Source organism: Caretta caretta, chromosome 6, assembly GCF_965140235.1.
Source record: "Caretta caretta isolate rCarCar2 chromosome 6, rCarCar1.hap1, whole genome shotgun sequence".
Classification (NCBI taxonomy): Eukaryota; Metazoa; Chordata; order Testudines; family Cheloniidae; genus Caretta; species Caretta caretta.
The window spans coordinates 20,087,245-20,102,775 of record NC_134211.1 but is presented as its reverse complement, the minus strand read 5'-3'; the positions used below and the strand labels follow the sequence as shown (position 1 = coordinate 20,102,775).

At 37.8% G+C, this 15,531-nt stretch overlaps 1 protein-coding gene across 2 annotated transcripts in view; it reads right to left on the bottom strand.

Annotated features, from left to right (window-relative positions):
* The window catches only part of PHRF1 (PHD and ring finger domains 1), a 45,649-nt gene that overhangs the window by 28,345 nt on the left and 1,773 nt on the right, over positions 1-15,531 (bottom strand). For both annotated transcript variants that reach the window (XM_048854777.2, XM_048854778.2), the window contains exons 2-7: positions 8,766-8,874; positions 8,245-8,364; positions 5,494-5,738; positions 4,249-4,332; positions 2,965-3,089; positions 479-579 (exon numbers count right to left, since the gene is read on the bottom strand). In XM_048854777.2, coding sequence (XP_048710734.2) covers positions 479-579; positions 2,965-3,089; positions 4,249-4,332; positions 5,494-5,738; positions 8,245-8,364; positions 8,766-8,850 — 760 coding nt within the window. In that variant the 5' untranslated portion in view covers positions 8,851-8,874. The remainder of the gene's footprint in view (positions 1-478; positions 580-2,964; positions 3,090-4,248; positions 4,333-5,493; positions 5,739-8,244; positions 8,365-8,765; positions 8,875-15,531) is intronic.

Sequence of the window (15,531 nt, the reverse complement as noted above, 5' to 3'; positions counted from 1 at the left end):
AGCCCTCTGGGTCACTTGTCAGTATACATTCCTTCAAGAGTTGAAAGTTTTACTATAGAATCTAAATCAAGATACTCATTCTGTTTTCTGCACACATACACCCCCCCTACATCACAGCAAACTGACCCTTTGGCAAGGAAGGCAGCACAAATATACCCAGAGCCAGATAACGTCACTCCTTCAGCCAGCTAGGTGATTTGCTGGGCATTGAGAAGAGTTGCTTCTACCCTGTCGTTCCCAGCCAGGCTAGGGCTGGTAATAGACCCACTTCCAAGTCACCACACTGTAGCTTACAATCGCTGAATAAAATCTTAATATACAACACTGCTTTCCCAGTCAATGAGCCCAAAAGCGGCTGCCCACCAAAACAAAGGTGTCAAATCTGGGGCCTAAACAACTCGACAACATTTCTTCAAAGAACAGCTGTTTTCCATGATCAGAATCAGAGTAAAAAGTGTGATTTGATCAAAATACTTACCAGCAGCAGCAACAGCAGCATTAGCTGGTGCACATGCTGGACAGAACCATTCATCTACAGGTATCTCACTCAGAGGTGGATTAAGGCATTCCATGTGGTATCTAATACAAGAGCAACACACAATGAGAGTCTTATCAACACTGAAAGAAAAAAGTTTTGTTTTTTTTTTATTTCCATCCAAAGGCCATATAAGGTAGTCATCTCATATGCAAACAGACACCTAATAATTCTGAGAACCACTGCCCTAAACTGTGGTCTATGGAGCTGCTTCTATTAGTTTCGAAAGCAATAATGCTTCCTGATAGTTATACCAGTGTCATGGATTCTTGCAGGATTTCCATAAGTTCCTGTAACCACTTAAAGCTCCAATCCTCAGAAAATTCTGCACCCCTGATGGTTGCTTCGTGTTTTGTTGGGTATTTGTTGTGACTGGGATCAAATTCACAGAAAGAGATAGCAAATACAGAGCAGGAAAAACACTTCAAGGTGCTTTGGAGAAATTAAAAGCAGTGGAAAGGGTAATAGAGACATCAACTTGAAATAATGTTGGTTTCCAAGGATTAAAATAAGTGGTACTGTTGGAATCTTTACTTTGCCACACATCACAGACTGGATCTGCCTCTTAAATCGTGTAGTTTTGAATACCCGCCCCATATCAAACATAATCCAGGCATTACTCAGAGACGACTAACATCTGCTGAAGTTTTCCACAATATCACAACCTTGTGTAACTGCACAGGCTAGGAGCTTCACATGCTCTCAAGGTTCAATCATATAGAGCTGTCTACACAACTGGGGCCCAAGTTTGCAGTCCTCCACATAACGTTTTACAGAGGTGCATATGTCCAGTTCAATTTTTAAGACAAAAAATGGGATAATGCTCATTCCATAATAAATATTTTAAAATGTTATTTGCCTAGCGATTTGAATTACTAGATTAAATTGTCTCATCAACTGTAGTCAACAGAAGCTGTACCACTGAGCTTTTTAAGATTATGCAACTCTGTTCCTTTTATTGATTCTACTCCATTTTCAACACCATTAATACAAGACAGCATAGCATTAGCTAAAGTCAGGATTGTCAGTGAAGTGTTTAATCTTTTGATGCAGCTTCTACTCAAACTACATGGCTACAAGACAATCAGTTTTAAATGGATTTTCTCCAGTGAATTACTCAACCTAAAAAGCTAAATGCTTGGACTGAGTTACATGCCTGAGGTTATACATTGTATTAGTGGCTCTCTCCAGCACAGATTTAAGACAATATCAACTATCAGATTAGTATGTTTCTATAATTGATGCTTTTTGCCACAAAGGAAAGCCCTCATGCAATTCTTACACATACAGAAAATCTGGACCTGTTTTCCTGGAGCATGTGACACTTTCTCCATTAAAAGAGAAGGATGACCCTATATATGTGATTACAAGCTATAAAGGGTGAACAGTGAACAAAAATGGGAAATATAATTATTGTTCCTGTTTCAGATCACTGAGACACAGGTAATCTTAGAAGTTAGGAGACTTAAAATTTGAAGAAAATAATTCTAGGTTTCTTTAGGACTTATCCTAGCCACAGCGTCCTACGAGAGAAAGCTAGAAGAGATGAAAAGCACTTTCTGAGAACAAAGCACTGAAAAAGTTGTAGTTCTGCAAAGAACAGATCTTTCTAAGAGTGAAACTTATTTTGAGAAAAACAAAATTAGCTGAGATGCAAAGTGGATGAGGTATTATCTTCTATTGGACCAATTTCCATTAGTGAGTTGTCTCTCTAATACCCTAGGACCAACATGGCCACAACAACACTACATGCAAAATTAGCTGAGACAGTCACTTAAAAAAAAATAAAATCAGAACACAAAAAGTGAGGACAGACTTGCACAAGTAAGAATTTGAGTTAAGTTAAGAGTTCTACTTATCAAATCTTATTTTGTTAGGAGTTCTTTAGTTATAAATATTTACTATATTTGTTCAGTGTTTCAGCAATATGCCTGACTTTACAGTTTCTACCTCCCAATCCCAACCATGAATGAATGTTTAAGTTCCCTGGGGACTATAGACTGTGAAGGTACGAACAAAGCTATACTTACTGATATCCATTCAATTTATTAAATTTCAATGGACAGTTTTGCAAGGTTGATACAAGTGGTGTAACAGCTTTAAATCCTTGCATGAGACTTTAGCCGCAAGCTATATTTGAGTACCTTGATGCATCTGTATTCAAATATTTAAAATAAGAGTATTTTTTAAATTGCCTTAAAGATACTACCTTTTGCTTATTCTAAGTAAGGAAAAACAAGAAGAAGAGAGCGAGGAGAAAGGTAAATAGACCCCTTTTCCTCTCCCACTATAATAATCTCCTTGTTATGAATGGTAGCCCACAAATATTCAGTACTGAAAAACAGCTGTGAATTATAACCACTTCACTCCCTCAGAGGGAGCTCTTTGAGACCTCAAAGGAACTAACTCAGGCCTTCAACTCTTCTTACCCTGCATCACAGCCATCACACAGCAGCAGGCGGTCTTCTCTGTCACTTCTGCCACACACCTCACAAAAGGTTGGATCATCCTCCCCGCTATCACCATCCTGAGCTTTTGTATTCTCAACAGGAATCTAAACAAGAGAGTTTCACATTTTAAGTAGATGCTTCTGTTCTTTTTATCCACCCTGTTACATCAGCAACAATAGTAGTTCACTGCTACAGTGACTGCCTATTCTACCCTAATAGAACCTCCATTTTATTCAAAGTATCTAGAACATGATCGTTTATGAGGTAAGTGCTACAACTTCCACCATCCATCTTCCTTATTTATGGGAGGTTTGACTGGATATCATCAGCAATAGAAAACTGCCATTTAAATCAACACATTAGGTCACAATTCTGAATAAGACTGAGATGAGAAAGGCCCAAGAGGTGTATAACTAAGAAAACTTCAAGTTTAGATGCTTCTGACTTCCTTGACATTAGTGGGATGCCACAAAGAAACACCCCTGGTGGTTATGAAAGTAGCACTATGAGTTGATTATTTCAAATTAACTTCACATAAACAGATATGATTAAAATAAATGGGAAATATGGTAGTAACACAGTAGAAATACATAAACTATCTTATGATAAGATGCCACCAGATCCCTAGAATTCTGAGAGAGGTTCTGTCTTCAAGACGGACAGTATGATGACTGACATGTTAAAGAAAAACGGACAATGCTAACTCATCAAGACCACAGATTATTAGAAGTTATCAATACATTGAACCTCTGGTGCTAGGAATTGAGACTCCATTATCTGATCTGTCATCTCCTCTTGCACATCTATTTACCAGTACAAAACAGTGCTAATGTGAAGAGTTCCATCGCCTTATCTCTCCACATACAAATAGGAATAAACCTTGGTTAAATGTATTGCAGCAGCATGCACGCAGTTCTAGGCACTTTCTACTTAGTCAAAGATGGTCTCTGCCCAGAACAGTTTACAATCTAATTCCTTTTTTGCAAAATAGGTAGTTATGAAAGTTAAACATACCATATTCCCATTCCTTGTGACTTAAATAAGGCACCACACTTTGTGATGTGCCATAACTAGTATAGTTAGATAAAAGGTTTTAAAAAGCTAAAAAACAAACTTTCCCAAAGAAGTGATCAAATTAGTATGGAGGCAATCAGTCTAACAACTGAATATTAAATAAATTGTATGAGAGAAACATAAAATCTCTGAATAACTATTTTCTGGTTACATGGACTTTAGTTTTTTGAAGGTTAGTAGATGGCCTACCTTTTTTAAGATTTCACCACCAAAGCGCACCCGAATGCAAATATATTTAAAGAGGATTCGATCCACTGGACAGGAATTGGCATTCTAGAAGGAAAAAAACCAAAATTTAGTACCTGTCCCATCAGTTAGGGTCATATGCAGAGTTCTCAACTCAAATCAGTTTTAAAAGGGCTGTTTCCATTTACTTGTGTGATATGTACCATCGTAGTTAAAGGACTAAACACCTACATTTTAAGTTTGCTTTCCTGGGTTTATTCCTTGACTGCTGCAACTTACACCAGACTTGCCAGACTAGAATCTTATTTTGCAGAAAAGTACATACTAAATTGTCTAAGTTAGCTCTAGGTCATTTAAATGTCCACACAAAATTGCCGAAGTGGTATAACCATTTTGCCAAACATTTCCTTGGGAAAAAAAAAAAAAAAAACCTGCTTTTTTTAAGACATGCAGACAAGCTTTTTTGAGGTTGGGAGTGGGGCAGAGTTAATGAGACAATGACAGCTGAAGCAGCCAATCAACAATTTTAAAATGTTGAAAAATGTTACTGAGTGCAAACACTACGTTTCTGTTTATTTGTTTAATTCTGGATTAAGACTAAGTAAGTTTCAGAGCAAACCATCTAGTCCGCCTTCTTGTGGCCCTTCCCTATGCTCAAATATGTAACAGATATTTAGCCTGATTCTGCAATAAGCGTGCAGAAATTCCGCTGAAGTCAGTAAAAATTCCATACAGAGCAGCTATGAAACTAGGCTCGTAACATGCATGCCTGCTTTTTAAACATGCAAGAAGTCACCCACTCACTCGGTAGTGACCTGCTCTACTATGCAAGAGACCTAAGATCAAGACTCTGAGCCCAATTTCTTACTTCCTAAAACAGAAGCCCAAGAGACAGTGGAGCAGAAGCACTTTGTCATCTTGCCATCATTGCTCTCGATTAAATCTCACCCCTCTTTGGCCTTAGCTGCGAGAAGGGAACAAAAAGGGATGCAGGGAGACTGAATGGCTAGGAAGGGAAATAAGTTAACCCTCCACAAAATGTGATCGCTGCCAAATAAAGCAGTATCCAAGTTTTTGAAAATGTTTAATTAAGAAAGTGGATTTGAATATTCCAGCTACTTGCTGATATATCCTACCATAACTCAATAGATCTTTACCAAGATATTACTGCAGGCTGATCAGAAGACAGACAGGTGTGAAAGCTTAACACGCTATCTTGGATAAAAGAAGAAAAGAAAAAGGACTTACTTTAGACCACTCCACTATACAGTCCAAGCAGAAGTAATGGGCACAGCTCTCAGGAGTTCCAACAGCCTGATTCCTAAAGGTGTTGAGGCAGATGGGGCAGTTTTCAGCATCATCATCAGAAGAAATGTCCCCTCCATTTGTCTGTGGCGTTGTTTTCAGAGAAACGGTTGTTTCCCCAACAGCAGTTTCCATTTCTTCCTCTTCAGCATAGTCATCTTCTTCCTCATCTTCAGAATCTTGAATATCTTTAAAAAAAAAAAAAAGCTTAAATGTACTGCGGGGTTCCAGCATAGGAAGACACTAGTCCAGAAAGAATCCTGAGTGAGGAGATGCTTTTGGGAGGGAAGGGTAAGTACAATCTTTTTATCACAAGCCGAGACTGATTTTTCTCCCTCTTTTTCTTCCCTCCACTTTATCAAAACACTAGATATTCCTTAAAAAGAAAAAAAAAAAAGGATGCTATTAAAGTCTCTCGGTAATCAGAGTTGTGATTAGTCTTGCAGAAGATTAAAAGGAGAGACAGCAAAATAAGTATATCGCTGGTGGTGGTGAAAGAGTATAAATCAGGTTGGTACCATTTCTCCAACACAATATTCAAAAAGAGTAGTCATTCACTTTTTCATAGGAACTCTAAAGGGTATAGAGCACAGCCAGACATTCCCAATCATTCCAGAATAGGAACAAGATTTTTTGGAAGCGACTAGCGATTTTGGGTGTCCCACCAGAAACATTAAAGTCTCGTTAAAGTACAGAGCACTCACCCTCCAAAAATATCAAGCCTATTAAGGTGTCTTCAGTGGTGCACCCAAAATTTGAGATCCAAAAATCACTAATCACACACTAACTAGTATTAATTCTCATTCTAGGCAAATACCAGGGCATTTCTCCATCCACAATTTTTAGAGAAAGGTTAAGTGTCCAACAAATACATAATTCATCTTCAGAAAGGTTCCTAATGCAGTTATCAGATAACACCAAAATATTATGTAATACTTTCCTCATAAAACAGGAATAGCATATAGTGTATCATATATTTCACAGTCAAGGCTCAGGAATGACTATTTTAGAGGACTGATAAATATCTTTCTGGCACGCAGTGCTCAAATCAAACCTGTACTCAATCAATCTAAACAGAGTGACTTGGAAAACTCTGGTCCATTCAGCACATCTTGCAGGTTGTGGGGAAGAAATAATTAAAATCCTAAAATATTTGATTCTCCTGGTTGAACTTCAGTTTCAGTAAAGTACTACTCTACATAAGCAGACAATAATCACATAATAATTGTGAAATTCTATTAATTTCTCTCTACTTCAGTTTGTTTGGTTTTTTTAAGTGAACATTATTAAGGCCAAACACACCTTGAAAAACCTGAAAAGTCACAGCATTTTATTCCCAAGGGTTATGCTCACAATTTTAGCTTTGTAACCTCATACTTACAAAAATCAAGTGTTTTTTGTAATAAGCTGTAGAATGCATTGCTGGCAATCTTACAGCATTTCCATATGCAACCTAGGGCACAAGTACGCCTCTACAAGATTCTGGTTCTTCAACGAATCCAGGCAATACTGCTTTTGTCAATTTTAACATATTACTTGACAAGATTGGCCCAGCAGCAGCAGAGAACTGAGCGCATTCCACAACAGCTGCAAGCTTTTTATTTTTTGAAACTACATGGTATTGTTCCTTTTAAGTTTTCTTAAATGCCTATTTAGATTGTGGTTGCACCCAGAACATGTTATGCACTTCCTAGACACAAAGGAAGACAATCCCTGCCCTAGAGAGAATACAAGCTATAAGAAGACAGACAGGTGGGGAAAAGGTATATAACATACAACCAGGAAGATTAGGACGATGCTGAAAGAAATTAAATATGTGCACTACAAGTGTAATAGTTGTTCACTGCATTTCTTTAACGAATTTCCCTAAAAAGCACTTAGCACAGATTCAGCACTTTCAGGACTTCAGTTAGAGTAGCTTGAGCACAGTCCATTTCACCAATACTTTCAGAATGACAGACAAAAATATCACCAGTCACTTAATACCTGCATGGATAGCTGAGTAATAAATGCAAAACCAACAAACATACACCCCATTTTACCACTGCCTGTAAAAGAAACTGAAGTTACAAAATCCTACTTTAGTTTGAGCATACAACAATTTCCACTGCTAGACTCTGAGAGACTCCTCTGCACCACTTATTACCTAAAATTGGTGGATTACTTTCCATGGTTAAGTTAGAGGTGTGTTTTGGTTCGTTTGTAGTTTATAAGCAGGGGGTCCCCTTCACCCTCCATAACATCATTTTGCCAACGAGGAAGTTACATTTGAATAGAAATTAAAAATGAATTGGGAAAAAACACAAGACTTCTGAATAATTAGCAGGTGCTAAGAGTACATTATTATTAACATACTATGGTGATAAGTGTCACAGAATATTTAATAAAAAAACATTCATTTATATGGCATGTGTAAGAGTGGCTCAAGGCCATTTCTTACCAAGATGCAGTTGGAGAAAGGGAAACAGTCACTAAATTCTACTTTATTAGCTTAAATACTAGCATTTTAGCCAAACACAAGAGCCAAAAATGCTTAGACTCCTCTTTTAATGAATCATGAAAATGGTTATAAACATTGGATTTACATTTTGTTGCTACTTTTTGGAAGGAAAACCATAGCCCCAGTTTCTCTCTTCCAGCCATCAAACACATTTGAGGTAAACAAACATACAAAAGCATGTTTAACAGACTCACCCTCTAAATCTTCATCTTCACCTTCTTCCTCATCCTCCTCACCCCCATCTTCATCAGTGCCATCTTCTTCCTCACTTCCTGTATCGTCTTCTGAATCCCCACTATTTCCATCATTGCTTTCTTTTAAAATGACAAAAGGGAAAACACTAATTGCATCTACTTTGCACGTGACCACTCAATAAGCATATACTGCAAATAAAAAGTATGTGGGATAGTCAAGTACGTATCAGAAATCCTGCTGTGCACAAATTCATATAGAAACTGAAACGACAGCTATCCAAGGTGCTTTTTGCAGAACATCATTTATTATCAAGCTGTGACGGCACTGTTCAGTGTTTAATTGGCTAGTAGTGTAAAAAAGCCAACAGCTGGAGGCACAGAACCTATGAGATGGCATAAAGATTTAAGTTTTTCTCCCCCAGAACAGATATTTATCTATAAATACTACTTATTTTGGATAGGCAAATACTATTTCTAACCAAAACGGAAAGTATACAAGTACAGAGAGTGGTTTGAGCTACCTGCTTCACTCAGGACCACTAGATTTGGTTTTTTGCTTAGTGCAGCATTCTTGTTTATCAGTTCGTCCTGACTGTCATCATCCATTGCAGGGCATTGGGAATCAGCTCCCTGAAAAAAAGACGACTCAAGTAAAACACACATTCTAAAAAGTTTGACAGCTCACTGTCTGAATAAGCATAATAATTTTCTGCTCAGCACACAATGAGAAACAGTGGCTCTAGAGAGGTATATACATTGTAGAGGATGTTTGTAAAATGCATATCATGCTTTAAGTGAAAAAGCCAAAATGCAAATCCCTCAAATGTGTAACTTGTTCCAGTTTTCAGAGATACACATTATGGGTCAGAAGAATGTAAAATTTGTTCCCAAATTTGTAGTTAACGTTTTTCAATCCTGCACCTACTGACATCCCTCTTGCTGAAAAGTGGCATTTCTGACAGCACCACAAGATCCCAAGATAAGACTACTAATATTAAAGCAGAATGTTAAACACTTCAATTGTTACTCCTTAAAAACAATTTTTCTTTGATTACTTATCACTTATGTAAGCTGGAAAAAAAAAGGGTACTTATGGCACCTTAGAGACTAACAAATTTATTGGAGCATAAGCTTTCGTGAGCTACAGCTCACTTCAGCTGGAAACTGGCTTTACACTGGGCTCCCGAACTAGTCACTTACTGAAAGTGGCCACGCCCACTACACTTAAGGATACAAAATGTAACTAGAAACTTTGTTTTCCAATTCATTTCACCCATGATCCCCAGAGAACCATATTTTGTCAAGTAAAGTTTTAGAATGTTGTGATGAGCTAAATAGAGGCAGCTTTTTCTCAAGTTTGGTTTACACTTACAATTCAAAATTTCTTCGTTTGGGCCACTGAGAACAAAAACAGGGAAAAGAGAGTATCCCATGTTATATCCAAGAGCCACAACTGTAAGGGGTTTTTTGCTTCCCTGGTTGTTAAAAGTTTAGAGTGGCAAGAAGTCAATTTGCGAATGTCAAGGGAGCTGAGTGGACCATTTATAGAGGAAGTTACAGATATCAGAGTCTACAGCTCACTGTATCCTTTGAAGGGAACCCAATCCTTGTACATGAGTACATAAATTCCAGTTCTCAACAGAATTCAAGGACTAATTGAAAAGAATTTATTAAAGTACCAAAGCACAATCTCAGTATTTTTTCCAGGACAAAAAACCAGGCAAAAGAACACGGTGTTTCAGACAGTCTAAATAAGTCTTTTCCTTGCACAGCTCCATAATGAGGTGTAACAAAAAACCCCCACAGATCCCATGACCAATCTTTCAAAGAAACAAGGAGACATGGTTTAGTGCACACTAATGCAACTAAAATTAATTGTTGTGGGTCAGTACAGGCTGGTAATAAACTGACAAACACTGAGTGATGTGCCAGGATACAAATCCATAATTAATGACAATCAAGCCATTGCTTTTACTCCACATGCTACGAGTACAAACTAAGAAACAAAGATTACTGTACAATTAAATATATTAATCTCTGGCTTGCTTACAGAAATCTTGTTTAAAAATACATGTGTTATGTCAGGATTCCTAGAGGCTCTCTTCAGAAAAGGGATATAGAAATTCTCCTATGAATGTGATGAGGTTCTAATTAGTTGCCTTGTTCTCCCTCCCACTGCGAATAATAGATACTAAAATAAGCTCTGAAACATCTCAGCGCTGTATGTTTCATTGAGATGCTCATGATGTGCCCTGAATTACACATCTTCACTCAGTCATTTCCTTTTGAAGCCATGTAGCATAACCCTGCACTAAATTAACAGCCTTAAAAATGCAGGTTTCACTAACCCATAAGACTAAACTATAAAAGCACTCTTTAATGTTAAGTGAAAAAAACAAAAAGTGTATCCTTAGTCAAAAGTTCCATTGACTTCAATGGGAATCTATCCTGAGTACAGGATTAAGCTTCTAGATGATTTAGTAACAGGGGTGTTTAAAAAACATTTACATTTGATGAAGACTGAATCACTTTCAGCCAAAGTCAATCAAAGTGATGTAACTGAAAGGATAAGAAGCACCTTAAAACTGCTAGTTTCCATGATCAGTTTTTCAAGTTTCAGTAGTGCATATTTATGTATTTAAAATGAGTCTCAAAGCCATCATATACAATATAATTAAATACTACACTAGTTCATTAACTATACAACCATAATATTGTGGTAAAGTTGGGAAATTCCAAAGCTAAGATTCCTAGAGCAACTTTAGTCAGGCTACATTGCTGAGGTGGTTAAGTTTCTTAGAAATTCTTGTTAAATTTATAGAGTACAACTTGGAATTTAGTTAATATTTCTATTAATGTTACATGTATCATCACAAAACACACAGGACAAGCAATGTGGCCAAGTTCACATCACTGTAAGAACCTTAATATTTGTACTTCCTGACCTTTTATTTTAATTTTCCATCTTTAATCCCAATCCAGGTTGATGCATTTCCTCTTTATCTTTTGACTGTTATTATCCACACTCACCCTTTTACACAATTTCCAAACTATCAAAGGTCCAAAATTTTAAAGAAAATGTGAAAGTTACGGAATCCATAGCTAAAATTCAGCTTTATCATAAAGTTCACCTTCTCTCCTTTCCCCACTCTCTTTACAGCATGAACTTCCATCTTTTCTCTCTGTCCTATGGCTTACAAATGAACTTGAATATCCCTATGAAGCTTATTACAACAACAACAAAATCAGACAAGAAGTGAACTGGAAGAGTAAGAATCAAACTTTTAATGATAGTTCTAAGAAATGGTCAAGTACACGTCTTCATGATTTCAAATGTACATGTATTCATTCATTCTGTTGCTTTGGAATGACATAGCCACTAGTACTATCTTAATTTGTACAATATTTTCACTCTGCTTCTCCAATGAAAGGTATCCATGAAGTACAAACGCAGCCAAATTAGCCACTGTTACTCCAAAAACCTACCTGATATAACTGATGACACAGTTATGACCAAGGCCCCATTCTGCATTTGCAATGTACTCAAAACACTCAGTTAAGTTAATGGGAAGTTTGCATTAATAAAGAACACAGAATCAAGCCCCAAAAAAGAAAGTTTCACATAGGCATTTGCTCCATGAGAAATTTGGGATAGAGAAGGGGGAAGACACAGCCTATGCAAATAGAAGGTGACAAACTGAAGCTAAAACAGATTCTAGTTTCTAAAGAGAGCAAACAATGGAGTTCACAAAAAACAAAATCATATTCGACAGCTGCCCTTTAAAAGAAAAACTGACAACGACAATGCATTTAAGGAGCAGTATTTTCTCAATGGCTCAGGTCCATTGTTTCTGGAATTCAATCCCACTGAGCCTGAGCCTAGCCACTTTTAGAGCAAGAGGATCTTTTTTTCCACCAGATCTGGAGTATATCATTTGTGCATTTACATATGTTAACCTTTCACAACTGGAGATGCGGGTGCAAATTTGGTTTGGGCCACAAGTGAAGATAATTTAAACGCTGTCCAGACCCTCACAATTAAACATGCTGTCAGAAATAACAGTCTCTATTCTGGAAAGCAACATTACTGGAATACCACACTCGCAGATCATGACGGAGACACACTAGCAGACTTTGTGGAGTAAGACGGAAGCTGGGGAAGCTTACACAGTGATAGTACTGTGTAAGTCAGAGCCCTCAGCATCCATCCACCACACCACCAAACCCAAAGAGACCTTCACAGCCTTCTGATGTTCACCTAACTCTGAAACTTGCACTCTGGATGTTTTCTGCTTGGATGTGTCTTGCCATTAAGTGTTGGTCCACTTGCATCCTGTCAACATCCCCAGTTACTCAATCTCACGACACCTGTTCATTGTGCCTTATCATTCTCCCCCTATGAGTCCCCTCCCTCTTTACATATTGCCATCATACTCTCCCAACCCCTTCCCACAATTCTTTCCCCTTACCTTCAAACCCAACAAATGTCTCAAAAAAAATTAAAGCTAAGAGGGGGAAGGTTGTTACTATTTACTTCAAATTCATAAAAAATACTGAAGTGCACCTCTGTGCATATAGTTTACGCACCCTTCACACAACCTGAATACACATCTTATGTACACCAATTTAAAATAAGCCCTAGAAATAATCACACACACACACACACCAAAAAAAAAAAAAAAAATTCAAGTGGCTGTAAAAAAATTTAAAAGATGAGCTCTGCAACATCTTAATAAAACATCTATATATAAAACAATAAGTAAATGTCAGCTGCCCAGATCACTGCTTGTATGCTGATCCTTTCCCTCACTGTTCTTCTGTCTTCATCTTTATAAACTGTGAACTCAGAGCAGAGACTGTCTTCTGTAGGTGTGTGTGCACAGCACAGTGTGAGGTCTACCATAACATACATCATAACCCCATACTTTCCTGTGAACGTTATTTATTAGTCTCAACATAGAAACAGAGTTTTAAGTCATTTACATTTAATTATGAAATAGTTAAAAAGCAATTTTCAAACTTGTACTTACAAGAGGTTCTCTGAAGGAACAAAAGATTAAATGCTGAATGAATCTGTTTTGGTGGAAAAGGGGTATAATAGGTCATTTAAAAATTACCCAGGACCCTGACATTTTTATAAATCAACATTTTAATCCAACTGCACTGTCATCTTCTTATGTTGGGTACTTCGAGCAACCTTTAGGTCTACCATTCATTTTAAAAAAAATGAAAAATTTCTTTTAATCTACTTGCAGAAGCATTCTGGATTACAGAGACTCATGAGCCAAGAAAGCAGAAGTCAGTTAGATTTTCTCATATCTTTGAGGTTTTCAATTCCATTATTTTGGTCAATTATTTTGTTTTGATGACAGTAATCGGGAAGATACACACCAGAGAATACCTACAACTAAACTTAAATCTCATAAAGACTCGGCATGTAACTTCCAGACTGCACTAACCAGGAAATGTCTATTTTATTTGGGTTTCATAGTACTGAAATTGTGCAGTTCCCACTTAATGTCTGACATCAGAAAATCACTGGATGTGATTCAGGTTTCAGAAGCTGCAGTAACTAAAAACGCACATAAAAGTTATAAAGATCAAAACCTCATGAGGCTGAGAAAAAGGCTGGAGATACACAGGTTGACGACCACCATGATATGCTGAATGTAAAGCAACAAGAAGTTAAATTGACTCGGAAAAAAAACAATAGACTTAGACATATTAGATAAGCTTTGGGTTAGCAATAATTCCTCTACAGTTTACTGCTGTATATTTCAACTACATTATACATAATGTTGGAATTTGCAACAATAAGTCTAAATCTTTATTCCAGGCAGATTACAATCAGACTTATGCCTACATATTAGGAACTAGAACCACATAACCAAAGCCCTTACTATATTTTAAATAACTGTAAGGAATGATGCAAAACAACATAATCAACTTCCTAGAGTCCCAGAACCCATAACTGCAAAAAATGTGACACCTCTTCCCCCAAAATGAGGAATCTGAGACTATTTCAGATCTCTCTGTAAGCATCCGATTTGGGTTTTAATATCTGGCCTAAAGAAGCTTCCAGTGACAGAAGCCATATGACAAGCTTTCAGCATGAGAAAAGGCAATCAGTGTATGTACAGTATTACAAGACTTGAATCTTGACTAAAGATTGCAGTCTCAGTATTAATGGTTTAGTGTGAGATCTTTAAGGGCTCCCATTCTTCTGATGATTAGATGCTCTAATAAATAGGCCAAAGCAGCTAAAATCAGAGTAGTCATAATAAACAGATCTCAAACTATTACAGGAACTCAGAGAACCAGAAAGCCGCAGTTGAACTTGACTTGCATGTGGTTAGATAACATGGGAGGCAGGAGAGGAGGTTTGCAACTTCCTAATTATCCACTCCCTGGCCTACAGTGGCTTTCACCAGATAACCCACTGACACTTCTGAGGTGAAAGACCAGCATGTTACAGCACTGGCTGAGTATCCCCTTGTGGGCCAACATCAGACTGCTGTATTGGACCCAATCTTTTGCTCCCATGTGCTTTTAGATACACTGGGTCCAAGCTGTGTCCAAATATTGTCTCTTAGTCTGACCCTTTCAGGCCCACTGTCAGGATAGACTCCACCCCTTCTTGGATGTGGTACCCCACAGTCCAGCTGCCCTGAGCCCCAGAACCAGTGCTAGCCCCTCAAAGTTGCCCAATATCTTATGCATGCCCTCCCCCAAGCTCCACCATTGGTTCTCTGTGGTACTGTTTAGCCTTTCAGGGACCTCATGAGAATTGAAGTAAGTAACACATAGACTTTACAAAACATCTTTAAACCTTGCACACTTCACTCAAAAAAAGCAAAAGATATACAGATATATGGAAAAATACCCCCCTGCAAGCAAGACGCTTCCCCAGTTTCCTCAACCTCCTGAGAGACCTGTGTCTTAGGGTCCTCCAGCATCCTTTTGTGTACACACACACACACACACCCCCCACACACACATACACACACTCCTCTTTTGGTTCTGATCTCTCTTTGCTACAGAGTCGCCTTTTACCAACAGCTTCTCCACTATCATTCCCCTGAGGCTTTTCCATTCTCCCATCCTCTATGGACAGGGACAAAAACAGATCAGTTGTGTCCCCCTTGGACGGGGATACAACAAAACAATACAGGGATCAAGACCTGGTAAGTATCACTGATTGGGTTATCCACAGCCATCGTCTGCCTTCCTGCAGATGTCTGAAAACACCCAGGACTACCTTAACGCTTTGCATCCATGTAGCAAACA